The sequence below is a fragment of the Oncorhynchus tshawytscha genome, linkage group LG16, assembly GCF_018296145.1.
Source record: "Oncorhynchus tshawytscha isolate Ot180627B linkage group LG16, Otsh_v2.0, whole genome shotgun sequence".
NCBI classification, from domain to species: Eukaryota; Metazoa; Chordata; class Actinopteri; order Salmoniformes; family Salmonidae; genus Oncorhynchus; species Oncorhynchus tshawytscha.
The window spans coordinates 43,944,502-43,962,712 of NC_056444.1; the positions used below are offsets into that span (position 1 = coordinate 43,944,502).

Consider the following 18,211-nt stretch of genomic DNA (forward strand, 5'->3'; position numbering starts at 1 on the left):
AGCCCCTCCTTTATAGTAGAATCCTCAAACAAGTTTCTAAAGACGGTTGACGTCTAGTGGAAGCCGCAGGAAGTGCAACTTGACTCCATAGACACTGTGTATTCGGTAGGCCAAGCTTTGAAAAACTACAACCTCAGATTTCCCACTTCCAGGGTGGATTTTTCTCAGGTTTTCACCTGCCATATCCCCCTTTAAAACTGTTGTAAAATTGACATTTTTAAGGTGGTAAATCTGATTCTCCTAAACTAATCCCATTTTTCATACCTCTTTGGCTTCTGCACTCTTTATTTCATTGTTTCTCTCTTTTAATTTTATTTAATAAAAATGCAAGTGCTGTCTCCATGGTGATATCAATTCTTGATATATACGGAATAGGACACTTGAAAGTATATTGGCTTATTTTTGTTATTCTTAGCAGTCTTATGATTGGAAATACGAAAAATAATTGATGAAAGAGATATTTTATTCTCCACTGCAACAACTCAGTGGAGGTTATATTAAGTGTAATTTAGAGTATTGTGCTTGCTGCAGTAGTAGCGAGTTAGCCAGTAAGACATGTGGGACACAAGACATGTACCTAATCCTGTATGCACACACCAATTCCAGGCCCATTTGCCTGTCAGGTAGATGTAAACCGCTTCATCCCTATCGACTAGCCCTCTTATCTGAAGTGCTACCTCCACTGCTTATCTCCCTCTCACCCTATGGCCTGTGTCCTCTCTCTTTCTCTCAGCTCGAGGAGATGCAGTGGCCAGTAGGGGAGCCGGGTGTCCCTATCTCTGTGTGCAGTCTGCCCTGTAAGACAGGTGAGAGGAAGAAGAGGGTAAAGGGCATGCCATGCTGCTGGCACTGTGAGCTGTGTGATGGCTACCAGTACCAATACGATGAGACCTTGTGCCGCCTGTGCTCCTACGACATGAGGCCTGACCCAAACCGGACGACCTGCCAACCTATCCCCATCGTCAAGCTGGAGTGGCACTCCCCCTGGGCAGTCATTCCCGTCTTCCTTGCCATGTTGGGCATCATCGCCACCATCTTCGTCATGGCAACGTTCGTACGCTACAACGACACACCTATTGTGCGGGCATCGGGCCGCGAGCTGAGCTATGTGCTGCTGACGGGCATATTCCTGTGCTACATCATCACCTTCCTGATGATCGCCAAGCCCGATGTGGGTGTGTGCTCCTTCCGGAGAATCTTCTTGGGCCTGGGGATGAGCATCAGCTATGCCGCACTGCTCACCAAGACCAACCGCATCTACCGGATCTTTGAGCAGGGCAAGCAGACGGTGACCGCCCCACGTTTCATCAGCCCCACCTCCCAGATCGCTATCACCTCCTCCCTCATCTGCCTGCAGCTGCTGGGCGTGCTCATCTGGTTTGCCGTGGACCCGCCCAACACAGTAATCGACTACGACGAGCAAAAGACCATGAACCCCAACCTGGCGCGTGGCGTGCTGAAGTGTGACATCACAGACCTGCAGATGATCTGTTCGCTGGGCTACAGCATCCTTCTGATGGTCACATGTACCATCTATGCCATCAAAACCCGGGACGTGCCAGAGGACTTCAACGAGGCCAAGCCCATCGGCTTCACCATGTACACCACATGTATTGTGTGGCTGGCCTTCATCCCCATCTTCTTTGGCACGGCCCAATCTGCAGAGAAGGTGAGTCATCCCTCTCCCTCCCTCCGCCTGCGCTGCTTCCGCTCCTTCCAGCCTGTGTTTTATCTCATACAAACACACACACTGACACTGACACACACATAGAGATGCAAAAACAGACACACACATGAGAAAACGCACACACACACAGTGGCTGTGTGTGTTCAAGATTCATTTTCTTTTGATTTCAAATTCACATGGCTTAGATGTGCATAAAAAACCCACACAGGGACCGCAGGAGACGTAAATAGGCATTGTAAAGGGGAGGGGGGCATTCTAAGAAGATGAATGCTGTAAGATGCCTGAGGAGAGCATGGAAAAGAGAGGGGTAGTAATTATCTTAGCTCTCACGCCTGGGGCTCAACACTATTATGCCTCATCCTGTGGAGGAAGAGGAGGTGGAGGAGGAGGTGGAGGAGGAGAAGAAAAAGGGGATAAGTCGTCTGACTCAAGACATTCCATTCCTTGACAAGGTGCACTTTAGAAATGCACTTGACATCAGCAGTTACTCCTGACCCCCTATGCTAGTCATTGCTTATCTGAACAGTATTGGTCAGAATACAGACGCATTTATCTGCTCTATTCATGAGTTTCGTGTGATGCTTGGCAGGCCTTGTGTACATGATGTAGCTGAGTGGATGTTTTCCACTGACAGAATATCGACGTCGACAGGAAAGTGTTACTCCTAACCTTTTAAAAGAGCCACACTGTTCAATATCCTTCCCGCTGGGCTACGGAAAGAGAGAGATCACAATATTATTTTCCTCATCAATTTGCCTCTGATTTCATAGATAAATTACACTCTCAGAAGCGATTAGGAGTTCATTATGTTACGCCCAGTGACTAGAGAGCCTGTAACGTGTTTATCTATCTTCATGCAGTTAACTCTTACAGAACACTGGCTATCGTCTTACATACTCCTAAGCCACAAAGAAAGTGCTAGCCTCTTGATGCAAGGTTATTTGTAGGCCCACTCCTGTGGCCTTCAGCAGATAGGGAGGAGTGGTGTTTACAGGGACCCCTCCATTACCCCTTAAGTGTTTGTGTGTGTGTGTGTGTGTGTGTGTGTGTGTGTGTGTGTGTGTGTGTGTGTGTGTGTGTGTGTGTGTGTGTGTGTGTGTTTGTGTGTACATATCTTTGTGTGTTTGCTTTGCGGACAGGGATTGTTTGCTGTATTTGACCAGGCTCCTTATCTCAAAATTACCTTGCACTTGTTGCTTTCGACTGAAAAGGCCCCGTTTGATTTAGATTTATCTTAAACATTCAGGGACTCCGATTATCTAAAGATGTGTCGCAACATGGTGGCGATACGATACCAGGCAACTCCTAATATTGAGCCTAAGATTGTGATATCCAGTTGACCTTATGTTATTGTATCTTGCTTTGATCGCACAGCTAAAGTTCTATTGCGTATTGACTGAATTCTCTACAGCTCCGCCTGCCCTTGTTTTTCCCGCACCTGTGCCTACCCGACACCCAAGCCCATGTTGTGTGAAGCCATGTACACACGGCAACAAAATATCACACAGCGGTCTTTGCCCCCCTCTACACCTGCATTCGCTCAGTCAGCCACTCATCAGTCAGCATACAGGCTAATGACTGAGAATCACCAGCTTCCAAATCCAACTTGTTTCATGTTCCGCTGCCTTCCACTCACTAGGAATGGGGAATGATCCAATAGTACATAACTTTTGGAGTAGAACTACAGTGCATTCGGAAAGTATTCAGGACCCTTGACTTTTTCCACAGTTCGTTAGGTTACAACCTTATTCTAAAATAGATTCAATTGTTTTTTTTCTTCATCAATCTGCACACAATACCACATAATGACTAAGCATAAACAGGTTTTAAGAAATGTTTGCAAATTTATACAAATTTAAAACAGAAATATGACCTTTACATAAGTATTCAGACCGTTTACTCTGTAATTTGTTGAAGCACCTTTGGCAGCGATTACAGCCGAGAGTCTTCTTGGGTATGAAGCTACAAGCTTGGCACACCTGTATTTGGGGATTTTCTCCCATTCTTCTCTGTAGATCCTCTAAAACTCTGTCAGGTTGGATGGGGAGCGTCGCTGCACAGCTATTTTCAGGGCTCTCCAGAGATTTTGGATCGGGCTTTGGATGGGCTACTCAAGGACATTCAGAGACTTGTACAGAAGCCACTCCTGCATTGTTTTGGTTGTGTGCTTAGGGTCATTATTCTGTTGGAAGGTGAACCTTCGCCCCAGTCTAAGGTCCTGAGCACTCTGGAGCAGGTTTTCATCGAGGATCTCTCTGTACTTTACTCCACTCATCTTTCCCTCGATCCTGACTAGTCTCACAGTCCCTGACACTGAAAAGCATCCCCACAGCATGATGCTGCCACCACCATGCTTCACTGTAGGGATGGTGCCAGGTTTTCTCCAGGCATGACGCTTGGCATTCAGGCCAAAGTGTTCAATCTTGGTTTCATCAGACCAGAGAATCTTGTTTCTCATCAGTCGGTGAGTCCTTTAAGTGGCTTTTGGCAAACCAAGCGGGCTGTCATGTGACTTTTACTGAGGAGGGGCTTCCGTCTGGCGCCTCTCCCATAAAGGCGTGATGCAGAGATTGTTGTCCTTCAGGCCTTTCTCTCCCGATTGCTCAGTTTGGCCGGGCGGCCAGCTCTAGGAAGAACCTTGGTGGTTCCAAACCTTTTCAATTTATGAATGAGGCAACTGTGTTCTTGCGGACCTACAATGCTGCATAAATGTTTGGTACCCTTCCCCAGGTCTGTGCCTCGACACAATCCTGTCTCGGAGGTCTTTGGACAATTCCTTTGACCTCCAGCTTGGTTTTTGATCTGACATTCAATGTTAACTCTGGGATCTTATATAGACAGGTGTGTGCCTTTCAAAATCATGTCTAATCAATTGAATTTACCACAGGTGGACTCCAAACAGGTTGTAGAAACATCTCAAGGATGATCAATGGAAACAGGATGCACCTGAGCTTCATGTTGAGTCTCATATCAAAGGGTCTGAATACTTATGTAAATAAGGTATTTCTGTTTTAATATTTAATACATTTGCAAAAATGTATAAAAACCTGTATTCTCTTTGTCATTATAGGATATTGTGTGTAGATTGATAAGTAAAAAAATGTAGAATAGGTCTGTAATGTAACAAAATGTGGAAAAAGTCAAGTGGTCTGAATACTTTCCGAATGCACTATACATGTAAGGGTTTGTGAATAATTCTGTAATAAACATGTGTACCTGTGTTTAATTAAAGCAAAGACGCAAATAACATTGGAAGATGTGGGTAAATGTAAAACATTCTGGAGTGATCAGGTTCCAGGTTTACCTATTTTATTTGAATGTTTCAAGAATCTCTAAGTAATCTCTGTAATGTAATTCATTACATTTGACCAAGTGAAAACCACCTTTGTGAAGAACTCTATTTTGACTCCTGACATCAAACATCACACAACCAAACTTTTCCCTGAAAGTATAGAAACTTCTGAGAGTTAACCACACCCGGAAAGGGAAACTTCTGTTAAACCAAACTTTTATACCTCAACACGTCTTACAAACACTTAAAGTCTTGTAAGATGGCACTTGTGCTTATCTGAACTTCTTAAAGTCGAGCTGCCAAGTTAGATTTCCCGGGGTTAAATATGTCTGGCAAGAAGCATTTCCTCCTTTAACTTTTAAGGGGGCGGAAAAATAGCATCTTCTGCAGTTGCATCTCTCAATCCGCTTGTATTTCAGCAAATAACTTTATTTGATAAGAGTTAGACTTGACATTTTCTTTGTCAAGGCACTCTGCCTTCCTGAATTGATACTCTGAATGCCTACTGACTGTGTCTGCCTGGGATTCCACATCTGGAACCTCAAACAACATGCAATGCTCACCAAAGCTTTTACAATCAACAGAAGGAGAACTGCGGGAACCAGGGGCATTAAGTTAAGCCTCATCCTTATTTTAGTGGTTAGAGATTGAGAACGTCTTCTGAAAGGGGGGATATCTTTTTAACAAGAAAGCACCAGGCCAAGAGGGTAACCTTAAAGGATATAATAAACTGAGTACATCTACACCAGCCCAGCCCAGGCATGGACATTTGCAGCAGGTGAGTGACATCCAGTTAGATAGTTTATGAGAAGCCCATTCATAAGCAGTTCGGGAGAAGCGGGTCCCCAGAGCAGCACGCAGACACACTTCTTCCTGAACTGGCTAAGCTGAGCCAGGCTGGGAAAGTAGGCCACCCAAAACAACAAGAGACTTGCAGGTAGATGAGAGGAGAATGCAAATCCCCTAGATCCATTATTGAAGGCTTTCTCCACCAGGGCAGGAGAGCGTCCTAATTGTCACTTTTCTGAAAGGTGTCTTTATCGCTGTGTGCATTTATAATCCACATTTTATACTAGACAAAATTGCCTGTGCTGTAAGTACATCCCTAGTGGATATAATTATCTAAAAACCTTTCATCAGTTTTTTGTCTGGGTAGATAGAAGACGGTTGGTGGTTTGGTTTCCTGTTATCTGGATGTTGGCATTTGGCGATGCTCGTGATTGAGATGGTAAAACTCAGGCTCAATCATTTGATTCCTGAATCTTAATAAATCGCTACTGCAGCTATAAATAGAGAGTTGCCAAGCAGTTGTGAAATTTAATTCATGTATTTATTTATGTTAAAGAAACAGGAATTCATTATAAATGCTCTGTGACAAGCTAAACATTCATGTGGTGGCTGAGAGGGAATGTGAATTTGGGTCAAGTTCCCACTGAAGCACTCTGAAAAACCCTGTCTGTGCAGCTAGGACAGCTAATGACCAAAATTGTGTTAACGTGTGTGCGTGACTGTGTGCGTGCGTGCATGTATGTGCGTGTGTGCTCCTTTGTGAATGTGCATGCATGCGTCTGTATGTGTATGACTCTTACACTTCTTGCGGGCTACTGTACAGTAGAAAAATCTAGTCTATTACATAGTCAATAAATCTATTTTGGTATGGTCATCATTGCAGTAGATAATCTCATTACAATAATATTTTAGCAGTGTTTTAGTAGCTTTGACCAAACTATGTGGTGGTGATGGTGGTGGTCTTGCTATGGATGCCAAACATGGAAGCATAGCGAGGGGTGGAGATCCTCTGGTGATGAGATATTATAAAAACAATCACATGCTCTGTAAATTGACAGCAATCCAGAATTCCATTCTCTTCTGTTTACAATGGTGCGGAAAGGCACACGCTGAGAAGAGCTTGATATGAGCATCATGGTATTCATTTGGTTATTAATGCATGGTGAGCCAGATCTCTCGCTCTGATGTTTCTCCGCAGAGAGATGGAGAGAACGAGGGTAGAGAGAGGGAAAGGGAGAGAGAGAAAGGGGAAAGATTGAGAGGGAGAGAGTGTGCAAAGGAGAGAGAGCAAGAGGAGAGACAATACTAGAAGCTATTGGCATGTCGATGATATTGGTATTTGAATGAGTTGCGGAGATCAGATGGCATGACTGGCATGTAAATGTCTCTCTGTAGATTGTGTGCAAAGCATTACTATGGCATTACTATGGCTGATGCTATTTTACTGTGGAAAACACTATGCAAATGGTGACATTTTCTCTCTCCAACCGATTCAGAGTTGTTCTACCATGCAGACCTTTACAACTGTACAAGAGTGGCATTTCACTCTGTCAAGTGTCATAGCTCAGTTTTGAGTAGCTTTTGGTGGACTTCAAACACAGAGATACGCCCTCTAATGTGTTTCAGCCTAATCTAAGACTCTTGAAGGACCTCTTGTGGGTCTGTGAACTACATGGCTGATTGAAGGATGATTGCCTTTTAAGAATAGGGTTACATAATTCAGAACAAACCCAAGATATAGCCCAGAGTGTTTAAAAACGTGAGTATAAATGGTGTTACGTAAGTTTTTTTTTTAAGAGATAAAAGCACCTAGTGGTCTTTCTACAATTCTGATAAACATGAGCAATGTGATGATTTTGCGAAATAATCCTAAACCGCCCACTACAGTACATGTCTTTGGTCTTTGACTGTTGCTTGAAAACAGCAAGCCTAATATGTGTTTATGTAGCTTAATCTTCTTAAAGGGGCAGTGCAAGTCAAAATCATGTTTTTTCTGTGTTTTATATATCAACTCAGCAAAAAAAGAAACGTCCCTTTTTCAGGACCCTGTCGTTCAAAGATAATTCTTAAAAATCCAAATACTTCACAGATCTTCATTGTAAAGGCTTTAAACACTGTTTCCCATGCTTGTTCAATGAACCATAAACAATTAACGAACATGCACCTGTGGAACAGTCGTTAAGACACTAACAGCTTACAGACGGTAGGCAATTAAGGTCACAGTTATGAAAACTTAGGACACTGAAGAGGCTTTTCTACTGACTCTGAAAAACACCAAAAGAAAGATGCCCAGGGTCCCTGCACATCTGTGTGAACGTGCCTTAGGCATGCTGCAAGGAGGCATGAGGACTGCAGATGTGGCCAGGGCAATAAATTGCAATGTCCGTACTGTGAGATGCCTAAGACAGCGCTATAGGGAGACAGGATGGACAGCCGATCATCCTCGCAGTGGCAGAAATTGTGTAACATCACCTGCACAGGATCGGTACATCCGAACATCACACCTGCGTGACAGGTACAGGATGGCAACAACAATTGCCCGAGTTACACCGGGAACGCACAATCCCTCCATCAGTGCTCAGACTGTCCGCAATAGGCTGAGAGAGGCTGGACTGAGGGCTTGTAGGTCTGTTGTAAGGCAGGTCCTCACCAGACATCACCGGCAGCAACGTCGCCTATGGGCAAAAACCCACCATCGCTGGACCAGACAGGACTGGCAAAAAGTGCTCTTTACTGACGAGTTGCGGGTTTTTTCTCACTAGGGGTGATGGTCGGATTCACGTTTATCGTCGAAGGTGATGAGCGTTACACCTAGGCCTGTACCTTGGAGCGGGATCGATTTGGAGGTGGAGCGTCCGTCATGGTCTGGGGCGGTGTGTCACAGCATCATCGGACTGAGCTTGTTGTCATTGCAGGAAATGTCAACGCTCTGCGTTTACAGGGAAGACATCCTCCTCCCTCATGTGGTACCCTTCCTGCAGGCTCATCCTGACATGACCTTCCAGCATGACAAATCCACCAGCCATACTGCTCGTTATGTGCATGATTTCCTGCAAGACAGGAATGTCAGTGTTCTGCCATGGCCAGCAAAGAGCCTTGATCTCAATCCCATTGAGCACGCCTGGGACCGGTTGGATCAAAGCGTGAGGGCTAGGGCCATTCTCCCCCAGAAATGTCCTGGAACTTGCAGGTGCCATGGTGGAAGAGTGGGGTAACATCTCACAGCAAGAACTGGCAGATGTGGTGCAGTCTATGAGGAGGAGATGCACTGCAGTACTTAATGCAGCTGGTGGCCACACCAGATACTGACTGTTAGTTTTGATTTTGACCCCCCTTTGTTCAGGGACACATTATTCCATTTTTGTTAGTCACATGTCTGTGGAACCTGTTCAGTTTATGTCTCAGTTGTTGAATCTCTTTAATATATTTACACATGTTAAGTTAGCTGAAAATAAACGCAGTTGACAGTGAGAGGACGTTTCTTTTTTGCTGAGCATATTTCCACACTGAGGTTGGAATAATACTGTGAAATTGTGAAAATTATGAAAAGACCACCTGAAATATCAGGTTGTTTTCCTTGGTTGAGGTTTTGGACTGCCTGGCAACATAACCAGGCAGTATAAGTTAATAGACCAATAACAAATAGTGTTTGCCTCCTCCCTGCCAATAACAGCTAGTTTTCAGGTTGCATATCTCTCCCAGTAGGTGCCTCCAATTAGACCCCTCATTCAGACCACTCCCAGACAGTCCTAGCAAAATTATTGTATGAGAAATAGCTTTTTGCTAAGAAGCTATTTTTGTTTCTTTGTGACAATTTTTATTGAAAACAATCACATTAAATCACATTACTTAACTGTTACCTAGAAGGTATTGGATTATGAGATAAAAATGGCTGCATTGGACCTTTAAATGTACAGTTAAATATATCAGTCAGACCTAGGCCAGTCCAATGACTAATCTGAAGGTGCAAGATGGAGTTAAATTAGTTATTTCTGGTCAATGGTCTCCAAAGAGTAAGGTGAAGGAAGGAAGTCGTATAAGAGCATATAGCACCCACCATTTTGAGCCAAAAAGCTCAATATACATCAGCTATCGCAGTGTATTTGTATTTGTATTTATTATGGATCCCCATTAGCTGTTGCCAAAGCAGTAGCTACTCTTCCTGGGATCCAGCAAAATTAAGGCAGTTTATAACATTTTAAAAACATTACAATACATTCACAGATTTCACAACACACTCAGGCCCCTACTCCACCACTACCACATTCCTACTGTACTAAATCCATGTGTATGTATAGTGCGTATGTTATCGTGTGTGTGTGTGTGTGCTGCAGTGGAGAGGCAATGAGTGAATCATGCCAATTAAGACACAGCCAACTGCTCAGTTACTGCTGCTATATACACTATGGATAGTAAGTGCCTCATAAATACTACAGGAGTACGAATGGTTGGAGTACAAGTGGTATCTTTTCCCCCACAGCATCAGAACGCAAACATAGAACCACCAATGGAGAAATTAACAATAAGTAAATGTGTGGTGCTTTACTCTAGTTAAGGGCAATTTTTCGGCAGTGGTATGACTATGATAGGTTTCTCTCTTGCCTCTCTCCCTCATCCATACATCAAGACCAACCTGTAGATAGGGCTGGGTGACTGCTTGATAAGGTTTATGGGGAGTTTTACTGCGTGAGAATATATTCTAACTAGTGTGGTCTCTCTCTCTCTCTCTCTCTCTCTCTCTCTCTCTCCTCTCTCTCTCTCTCTCTCTCTCTCTCTCTCTCTCTCTCTCTCTCTCTCTCTCTCTCTCTCTCTCTCTCTCTCTCACCCCACTTTCCTCCTCCACAGCTGTATATCCAGACAACTACCCTCACCATCTCTATGAACCTCAGTGCCTCTGTGGCTCTCGGGATGCTCTACATGCCCAAGGTATACGTCATCATCTTCCACCCAGAGCTTAACGTGCAGAAGAGGAAGAGGAGCTTCAAGGCTGTGGTCACTGCCGCCACCATGTCCTCCCGTCTCTCTGTGAAGCCCAGCGAGAGGCCCAACGGAGAGGCCAAATCTGAGCTGTGTGAAAACCCACCCACCGACCCCATGAGTGAGTCATGCAAATGGCAATGAACTTATTCTTTAACAACAACATTTGGCTGCATAGTAGTGGTGGTGAAGTGAGCTTGATGATGTGAATTATGATAATATCATAATGTTGAAATGCAGAGACCAATATGACTGGTGGGGATTAAGACATTGATATTACACCTGTGATGGGCAGGACAAATGAATCTCTAATTTACACTGAGTATAAAATAATATTGATTTGCACTTCCGTTTGCCCTCAGTACAGCCTACATTCGTCAAGTTGGCTGGATGTCCTTTGGGTGGTGGACCAATCTTCATACACACTTCATACACACTGTTGAGCGTGAAAAACCCAGCAGCGTCGAAGTTATTGACACACTCAAACCAGTGCTCCTGGCACCTACTACCATACCTCGTTCAAAGGCATTTAAAACTTTTGTTTCCCATTCACTCGCTGAATGGTACACATACACAATCCATGTCTCAATTGTCTCAAGGCTTAAAAATCCTTATTTAACTGGTCTACACAGATTTAAGTTTGACATCAATAAGGGATCATAGCTTTTACCTTGTCAGTCTATGTCATGGAAAGACCAGGTGTTCCTGGTAACCAGGTGTACACTCAGTGTATATTGCCCCTATATGTGCTACATGCTTGTCTTATTTTTCTAGACTAAATCAAGAAATGATTGACAGGCCATGGTAATAATACAGTTCCCGTTGGCCCTATATCTCTACCAATCACATGGCACACACCAATGCTTATTCCCCCCTGATTCCAGGAATCCTTCAATCCTTCCAGGAATTTTGCAACCTTACACACCACACATGTTATCCACAGGTGTGCCTCTCTCTCAATTACAGCTCTGATATGACAGCTTTCCATGGAAATTCCTCCAAATGCCCTGTGATGTTCATTGTCATCTGTGTAATGAGCTGGAGTGTGTGTGTGTGTGTGTGTGTGTGTGAGTGTGAGTGTGAGTGTGAGAGTGAGTGAGAGAGAGAGAGAGAGCCTGCGTCAGGAGAGTAACATCGTCTCCTTGCCAGTGACACATGTGGCTCGTGGAGCGAACACACTGTGTAGGGGGCCGACAGCTGTCGTTGCAGCGCATCCCAAGCAGGGTGTTGGCGGAGCACGGATGGAGCTCATCTCCGAGAGGCACTCCCAAATGTGCTCTGTGCATCTCTCACCTTCTTTCTCCCCTACACACACTTCTTATCGCCTCCCCTCTCCTCGCCCCATCTCTCTCCTCCCATCGCCCATTTGTTTTAGCAGCAGTGGAAATTACATTTATTAATGGCAAATGTATGCGCATGACCGCCCCAAAACTTGAACTGCAGCTCCCTGGCCCCTGGAGACTGTCCGTCAGCCCCTGTAACCGTCACAGCGCCAAATAGTGCCTTTCAGGAGGGATCATCTCTGACTGATCTGACTCATAATGATTTAGAGTTATTAAGTAAGGGCATTAGTAGCTTTGATGATTCTACAGTACATCACTATCGATATGAGTCTTAATATCTCTATGATTATCCCTTGCAGAGAAATGAGTATTTGCCCTGTAATTTTGAGATATTGGACATGTATCTTCACTGTCCCCGTAGTAATTATTGGCAGTGTGGATGAATTTACGATTTTTATGTCAATTTTGGTATGATGACCAATCAATACCATGAAAAGGGAATTATCAACCAACCGAGACCGAGAAGAGAGAGGCTGAGAGACATGGAGAAATAGTCAGGAGTTTCCAGTGAGCTGAATACACTGCACTATATTTTGGAAGGTCAAAGAGATATGTAGATATCTACATACAAATCAAATCAAATTTTATTTGTCACATACACATAGTTAGCAGATGTTAATGCGAGTGTAGTGAAATGCTTGTGCTTCTAGTTCCGACAATGCAGTAATAACGAACAAGTAATCTAACTAACAATTCCAAAAAAAAAACTACTGTCTTATACACAGTGTAAGGGGATAAAGAATATGTACATAAGGATATATGAATGAGTGATGGTACAGAGCAGCATAGGCAAGATACAGTAGATGATATCGAGTACAGTATATACATATGTGATGAGTATGTAAACCAAGTGGCATAGTTAAAATGGCTAGTGATACATGTATTACATAAGGATGCAGTCGATGATATAGAGTACAGTATCTACGTATGCATATGAGATGAATAATGTAGGGTAAGTAACATTATATAAGGTAGCATTGTTTAAAGTGGCTAGTGATATATTTACATCATTTCCCATCAATTCCCATGATTAAAGTGGCTGGAGTAGAGTCAGTGTCATTGACAGTGTGTTGGCAGTAGCCACTCAATGTTAGTGGTGGCTGTTTAACAGTCTGATGGCCTTGAGATAGAAGCTGTTTTTCAGTCTCTCGGTCCCAGCTTTGATGCACCTGTACTGACCTCGCCTTCTGGATGACAGCGGGGTGAACAGGCAGTGGCTCGGGTGGTTGATGTCCTTGATGATCTTTATGGCCTTCCTGTAGCATCGGGTGCTGTAGGTGTCCTGGAGGGCAGGTAGTTTGCACCCTGTGATGCGTTGTGCAGACCTCACTACCCTCTGGAGAGCCTTACGGTTGAGGGCGGTGCAGTTGCCATACCAGGCTGTGATACAGCCCGCCAGGATGCTCTCGATTGTGCATCTGTAGAAGTTTGTGAGTGCTTTTGGTGACAAGCCGAATTTCTTCAGCCTCCTGAGGTTGAAGAGGCGCTGCTGCGCCTTCCTCACGATGCTGTCTGTGTGAGTGGACCAATTCAGTTTGTCTGTGATGTGTATGCCGAGGAACTTAAAACTTGCTACCCTCTCCACTACTGTTCCATCGATGTGGATGGGGGTGTTCCCTCTGCTGTTTCCTGAAGTCCACAATCATCTCCTTAGTTTTGTTGACGTTGAGTGTGAGGTTATTTTCCTGACACCACACTCCGAGGGCCCTCACCTCCTCCCTGTAGGCCGTCTCGTTGTTGTTGGTAATCAAGCCTACCACTGTTGTGTCGTCCGCAAACTTGATGATTGAGTTGGAGGCGTGCGTGGCCACGCAGTCGTGGGTGAACAGGGAGTACAGGAGAGGGCTCAGAACGCACCCTTGTGGGGCCCCAGTGTTGAGGATCAGCGGGGAGGAGATGTTGTTGCCTACCCTCACCACCTGGGGGCGGCCCGTCAGGAAGTCCAGTACCCAGTTGCACAGGGCGGGGTCGAGACCCAGGGTCTCGAGCTTGATGACGAGCTTGGAGGGTACTATGGTGTTGAATGCCGAGCTGTAGTCGATGAACAGCATTCTCACATAGGTATTCCTCTTGTCCAGATGGGTTAGGGCAGTGTGCAGTGTGGTTGAGATTGCATCGTCTGTGGACCTATTTGGGCGGTAAGCAAATTGGAGTGGGTCAAGGGTGTCAGGTAGGGTGGAGGTGATACGGTCCTTGACTAGTCTCTCAAAGCACTTCATGATGACGGATGTGAGTGCTACGGGCGGTAGTCGTTTAGCTCAGTTACCTTAGCTTTCTTGGGAACAGGAACAATGGTGGCCCTCTTGAAGCATGTGGGAACAGCAGACTGGTATAGGGATTGGTTGAATATGTCCGTAAACACACCGGCCAGCTGGTCTGCGCATGCTCTGAGGGCGCGGCTGGGGATGCCGTCTGGGCCTGCAGCCTTGCGAGGGTTAACACGTTTAAATGTCTTACTCACTTCGGCTGCAGTGAAGGAGAGACCGCATGTTTTCGTTGCAGGCCGTGTCAGTGGCACTGTATTGTCCTCAAAGCGGGCAAAAAGTTATTTAGTCTGCCTGGGAGCAAGACATCCTGGTCCGTGACTGGCCTGGGTTTCTTCCTGTAGTCCGTGATTGACTGTAGACCCTGCCACATGCCTCTTGTGTCTGAGCCGTTGAATCGAGATTCTACTTTGTCTCTGTACTGGCGCTTAGCTTGTTTGATAGCCTTGCGGAGGGAATAGCTGCACTGTTTGTATTCAGTCATGTTACCAGACACCTTGCCCTGATTAAAAGCAGTGGTTCGCGCCTTCAGTTCCACACGAATGCTGCCATCAATCCACGGTTTCTGGTTAGGGAATGTTTTAATCGTTGCTATGGGAATGACATCTTCAACGCACGTTCTAATGAACTCGCACACACACTTCTAATGAACTACAGCATATCACACACATACATTGTATGCATGCGTGCCACACACTCACACACACACAATTTTTTATACCAACCGCACACACATGCAGCTAAGCCTGCTTATGGGCTAACTGCAAAAATATATTGTATATTTACACATGTTTTATTCATCATAGTCAATGACCAGGACTACAAAATAATACTGTCAGGAGGTGGTAAGACTCTAATTGCACATCCCATGGGAGTTCACCATGGCAACATTTACAGCATTAAGAAGAGGAGTTTACAAAGCTACAGTATGTCTCTGCTTTAAGAAGCGCAATGTGCATCGACCTTCTCCGCTAGGCATGAGCGATAACACTGCATGGGTGGAGTCAAGCACAGTACACAACAGTACCTACCTTGATTCTCGGCAACAGTCTGGCCCGTTTCCATGGCAATATAGAGACTGGGATCACATCACGTTTGTAGCGTTTGTTAGGTGACCACTTGCGTGGTGTTTGTGTGTGTTTTTATTTTGCTGGTTAGTATCTGAAAATAGAAACCAGAGTTTGACTCAGTCGTGCTGCTGAAGTGACACAATGCACTAAAACAGGCAGCTATTGTGCAATGATTGTGAACACTGTATGTTCACTTGCATGAATGTATGATAGAGTTGGAGGGTATTTATATATTATGCACGTGAATATCTTATTTTATGTATGTATGTGAATGTTTGTGTATTGCTTATTGTACTGTAATTTGTTGTGCTGTTGGATGCCATTATAATCTTTGACCTACCTCGCTTCTCAGGTCAAGCTACGAAGAAAACATATGTGAGTTACAACAACCTCAGGATCTGATGGGTTCCCGGGGAATTCTCCATGTCCTTACTCTGCGATGACGACAAAGACTATGGATCACAGGAAGAGAATACCGGGACAGGGGCACTACCTACCTATGCACTCCAGGACTGTGGTTGGTGTCAACCTTCATCATTTGTGTCTTCTGAAGAGGAGGATGGCAGGGGGAAAGGGAAAACGGAGGGATGGAGATATTTGACATCAGGAGTGAATGAATGATGAAGATACAAACACAGCTGTAAGATGGTAACTGGGCCCTGGTCCGTTCTGTTCTAGAACCAGACCCTGGAACCTCTCTGTAGGGTTTTCCGTTAACAGTGAGTGAACAACCTCTGTGATACAGGTGTCACTGAAAAAAATATGTCTGAACAGTTTATTTCAACAGTTTTTAAATTATTTTTTTGCAATATCCATTAAAGTCATATTCTCTTGCAGTGCTCATGGTTTGTTTTTAAGTTAAGTGAGGTTTCTTCTTAGTTCCTTGTGCCTGATCTTTCATTTTTTCTGACATAACATTATGTTGAATTTTGATTGAATAACTTTAATTAGCAAGCTCCGTCACATGCATTTTGTTTTATGAAATCAACTCAAATCAGCTATTTTAACACAAATAACTATGTCAGAGTGACGAGCAATGTATCTATATTTTTTTGTAAATATCTGAGAGTATTTTCGTGTTTGGATGACAACAAAAAAATATATCCAGTCTATGTTTGATTGGCTTTGGATGGTGAGGAAAAAGCAGCACAAAGTGTTCACATTGCATGTGCCAATGTTTGTCTTTTCTATTTGATGTAAAACAAAAAAAGATCAATTCATTCTTAAAATGACTATGATGTTAACCATTATTCTGCCGTTTATTCATTTCTTTTAAATAAATTACCTGATTCACAAGAGAATATGGCTTTAATCTGTTATTAAAATGGACCCCTCTGCATCTGCAAGCATGTTTGATTTATATAGTTTTGTACAGAGTACATTGTGTTTAATTATCAATGGTGTGGGGCAAAAAACATTCATATTGAAACATTCATGCAAGTATGCTGTGATGTTGTCTGTCCAATTATCAACATGTAATAAAATAATTTTGTTATCTTTTATACAATCAAACAATGATTATTCAATCATTATTTGTGTGTGTGCACGTGTGAGTACGCGTGTGTTTGTGTTCGTCAATATTTGCTTGGTTCTGTTTAGATGTGGACCCATACTGATTGGGACCATCCTCGTTGGGCAGAACGTGTTGCACCTGTCACCTTGATTGTTAGACGTTAGTTTTACACGTGCTGGTACAGGTGATATTTAAGCGCTCTTATTTAGTTGTCATTGTAAGAATATTTCGAAGATAAATACACAACGCAGAGGACTAAAGGTCAAGAGAGGACTAAAGGTCAAGAGAGGACTAAAGGTTAAGAGAGTACTAACGGTCAACAGGGAATTATCAATGGAAATAGTTGTTTTCATTTCAACATCTGTTTAGAACCTGTGTAGGAATGTCAGTCCTGGACTCATAGCTACGTGTGCCACATTTTCATTGGTCTGAATCGTCTGTACTTAGATCCTGAGGCAGGATACATCTATTTGGCCATTTACCCAATTTTTCTTCAAGGACTTTTAATTGGTCAACCACAGGCTATGGTGGGGGGTTATAAATTACACCCTGTTGCTTTGTTCTGTGGAGAAAACTGAGGACAGGGAAGAATGAATGTCTACTTTTCAGTATAACATCTATGATATGTCCTTTTTTAATTAACTTTTTATGGCTGCAGGGGCAGTATTGAGTAGCTTGGATGAAAAGGTGTCCATTGTAAATGGCCTGCTCCTCAGTCTCAGTTGCTAATATATGCATATTATTATTAGTATTGGATAGGAAACACTCTGAAGTTTCTAAAACTGTTTGAAATATGTCTGTGAGTATAACAGAACTCATATTGTAGGCAAAAACCTGAGAAATTCTACTTTCTGTTTGTATTTTTTCTGGGGGTGGCAGATTTTCAACCAAGTTCTCATTGAAATTACAGCGAGATATGGATGAGTTTTCACTTCCTACGCCTTCCACTAGATGTCAGCAGTCAATAGAACTTTGTCTGATGACTCTAATGTGAAGGGGAGTCGAATGACACAGGAAATAGTCACCAGTGCCACGAGTTGACCATTCTTTCACCATGCGCGTTCACAGGGGAGGGACCTGCGTTCCACCGGTCATCTGAAGTAATTCTAATTCTCCGGTTGGAACGTTATTCAAGATATATGTAAACAACATTCTAAAGACTGATACAGTACATCGTTTGACATGTTTCTGCTGACTGTTAACTTCTTGCGTCGAGCCATCCCAGATCCGGGATCGTGAATACAGCCTCAAGCTCATTACCATAACGCAACGTTAA

General features: G+C 43.8%; 1 protein-coding gene across 3 annotated transcripts in view; it reads left to right on the top strand.

Moving 5' to 3' along the window:
- The window catches only part of LOC112215712 (metabotropic glutamate receptor 7), a 175,091-nt gene extending 158,157 nt beyond the window's left edge, over positions 1-16,934 (top strand). For 2 of the 3 annotated variants that reach the window (XM_024375021.2, XM_024375019.2), the window contains exons 8-10: positions 734-1,669; positions 10,614-10,866; positions 15,775-16,934. In XM_024375021.2, coding sequence (XP_024230789.1) covers positions 734-1,669; positions 10,614-10,866; positions 15,775-15,824 — 1,239 coding nt within the window. In that variant the 3' untranslated portion in view covers positions 15,825-16,934. The remainder of the gene's footprint in view (positions 1-733; positions 1,670-10,613; positions 10,867-15,774) is intronic. The other variant, XM_024375020.2, reaches the window with a different exon arrangement.
- The last annotated feature ends 1,277 nt before the right edge of the window (positions 16,935-18,211 follow it).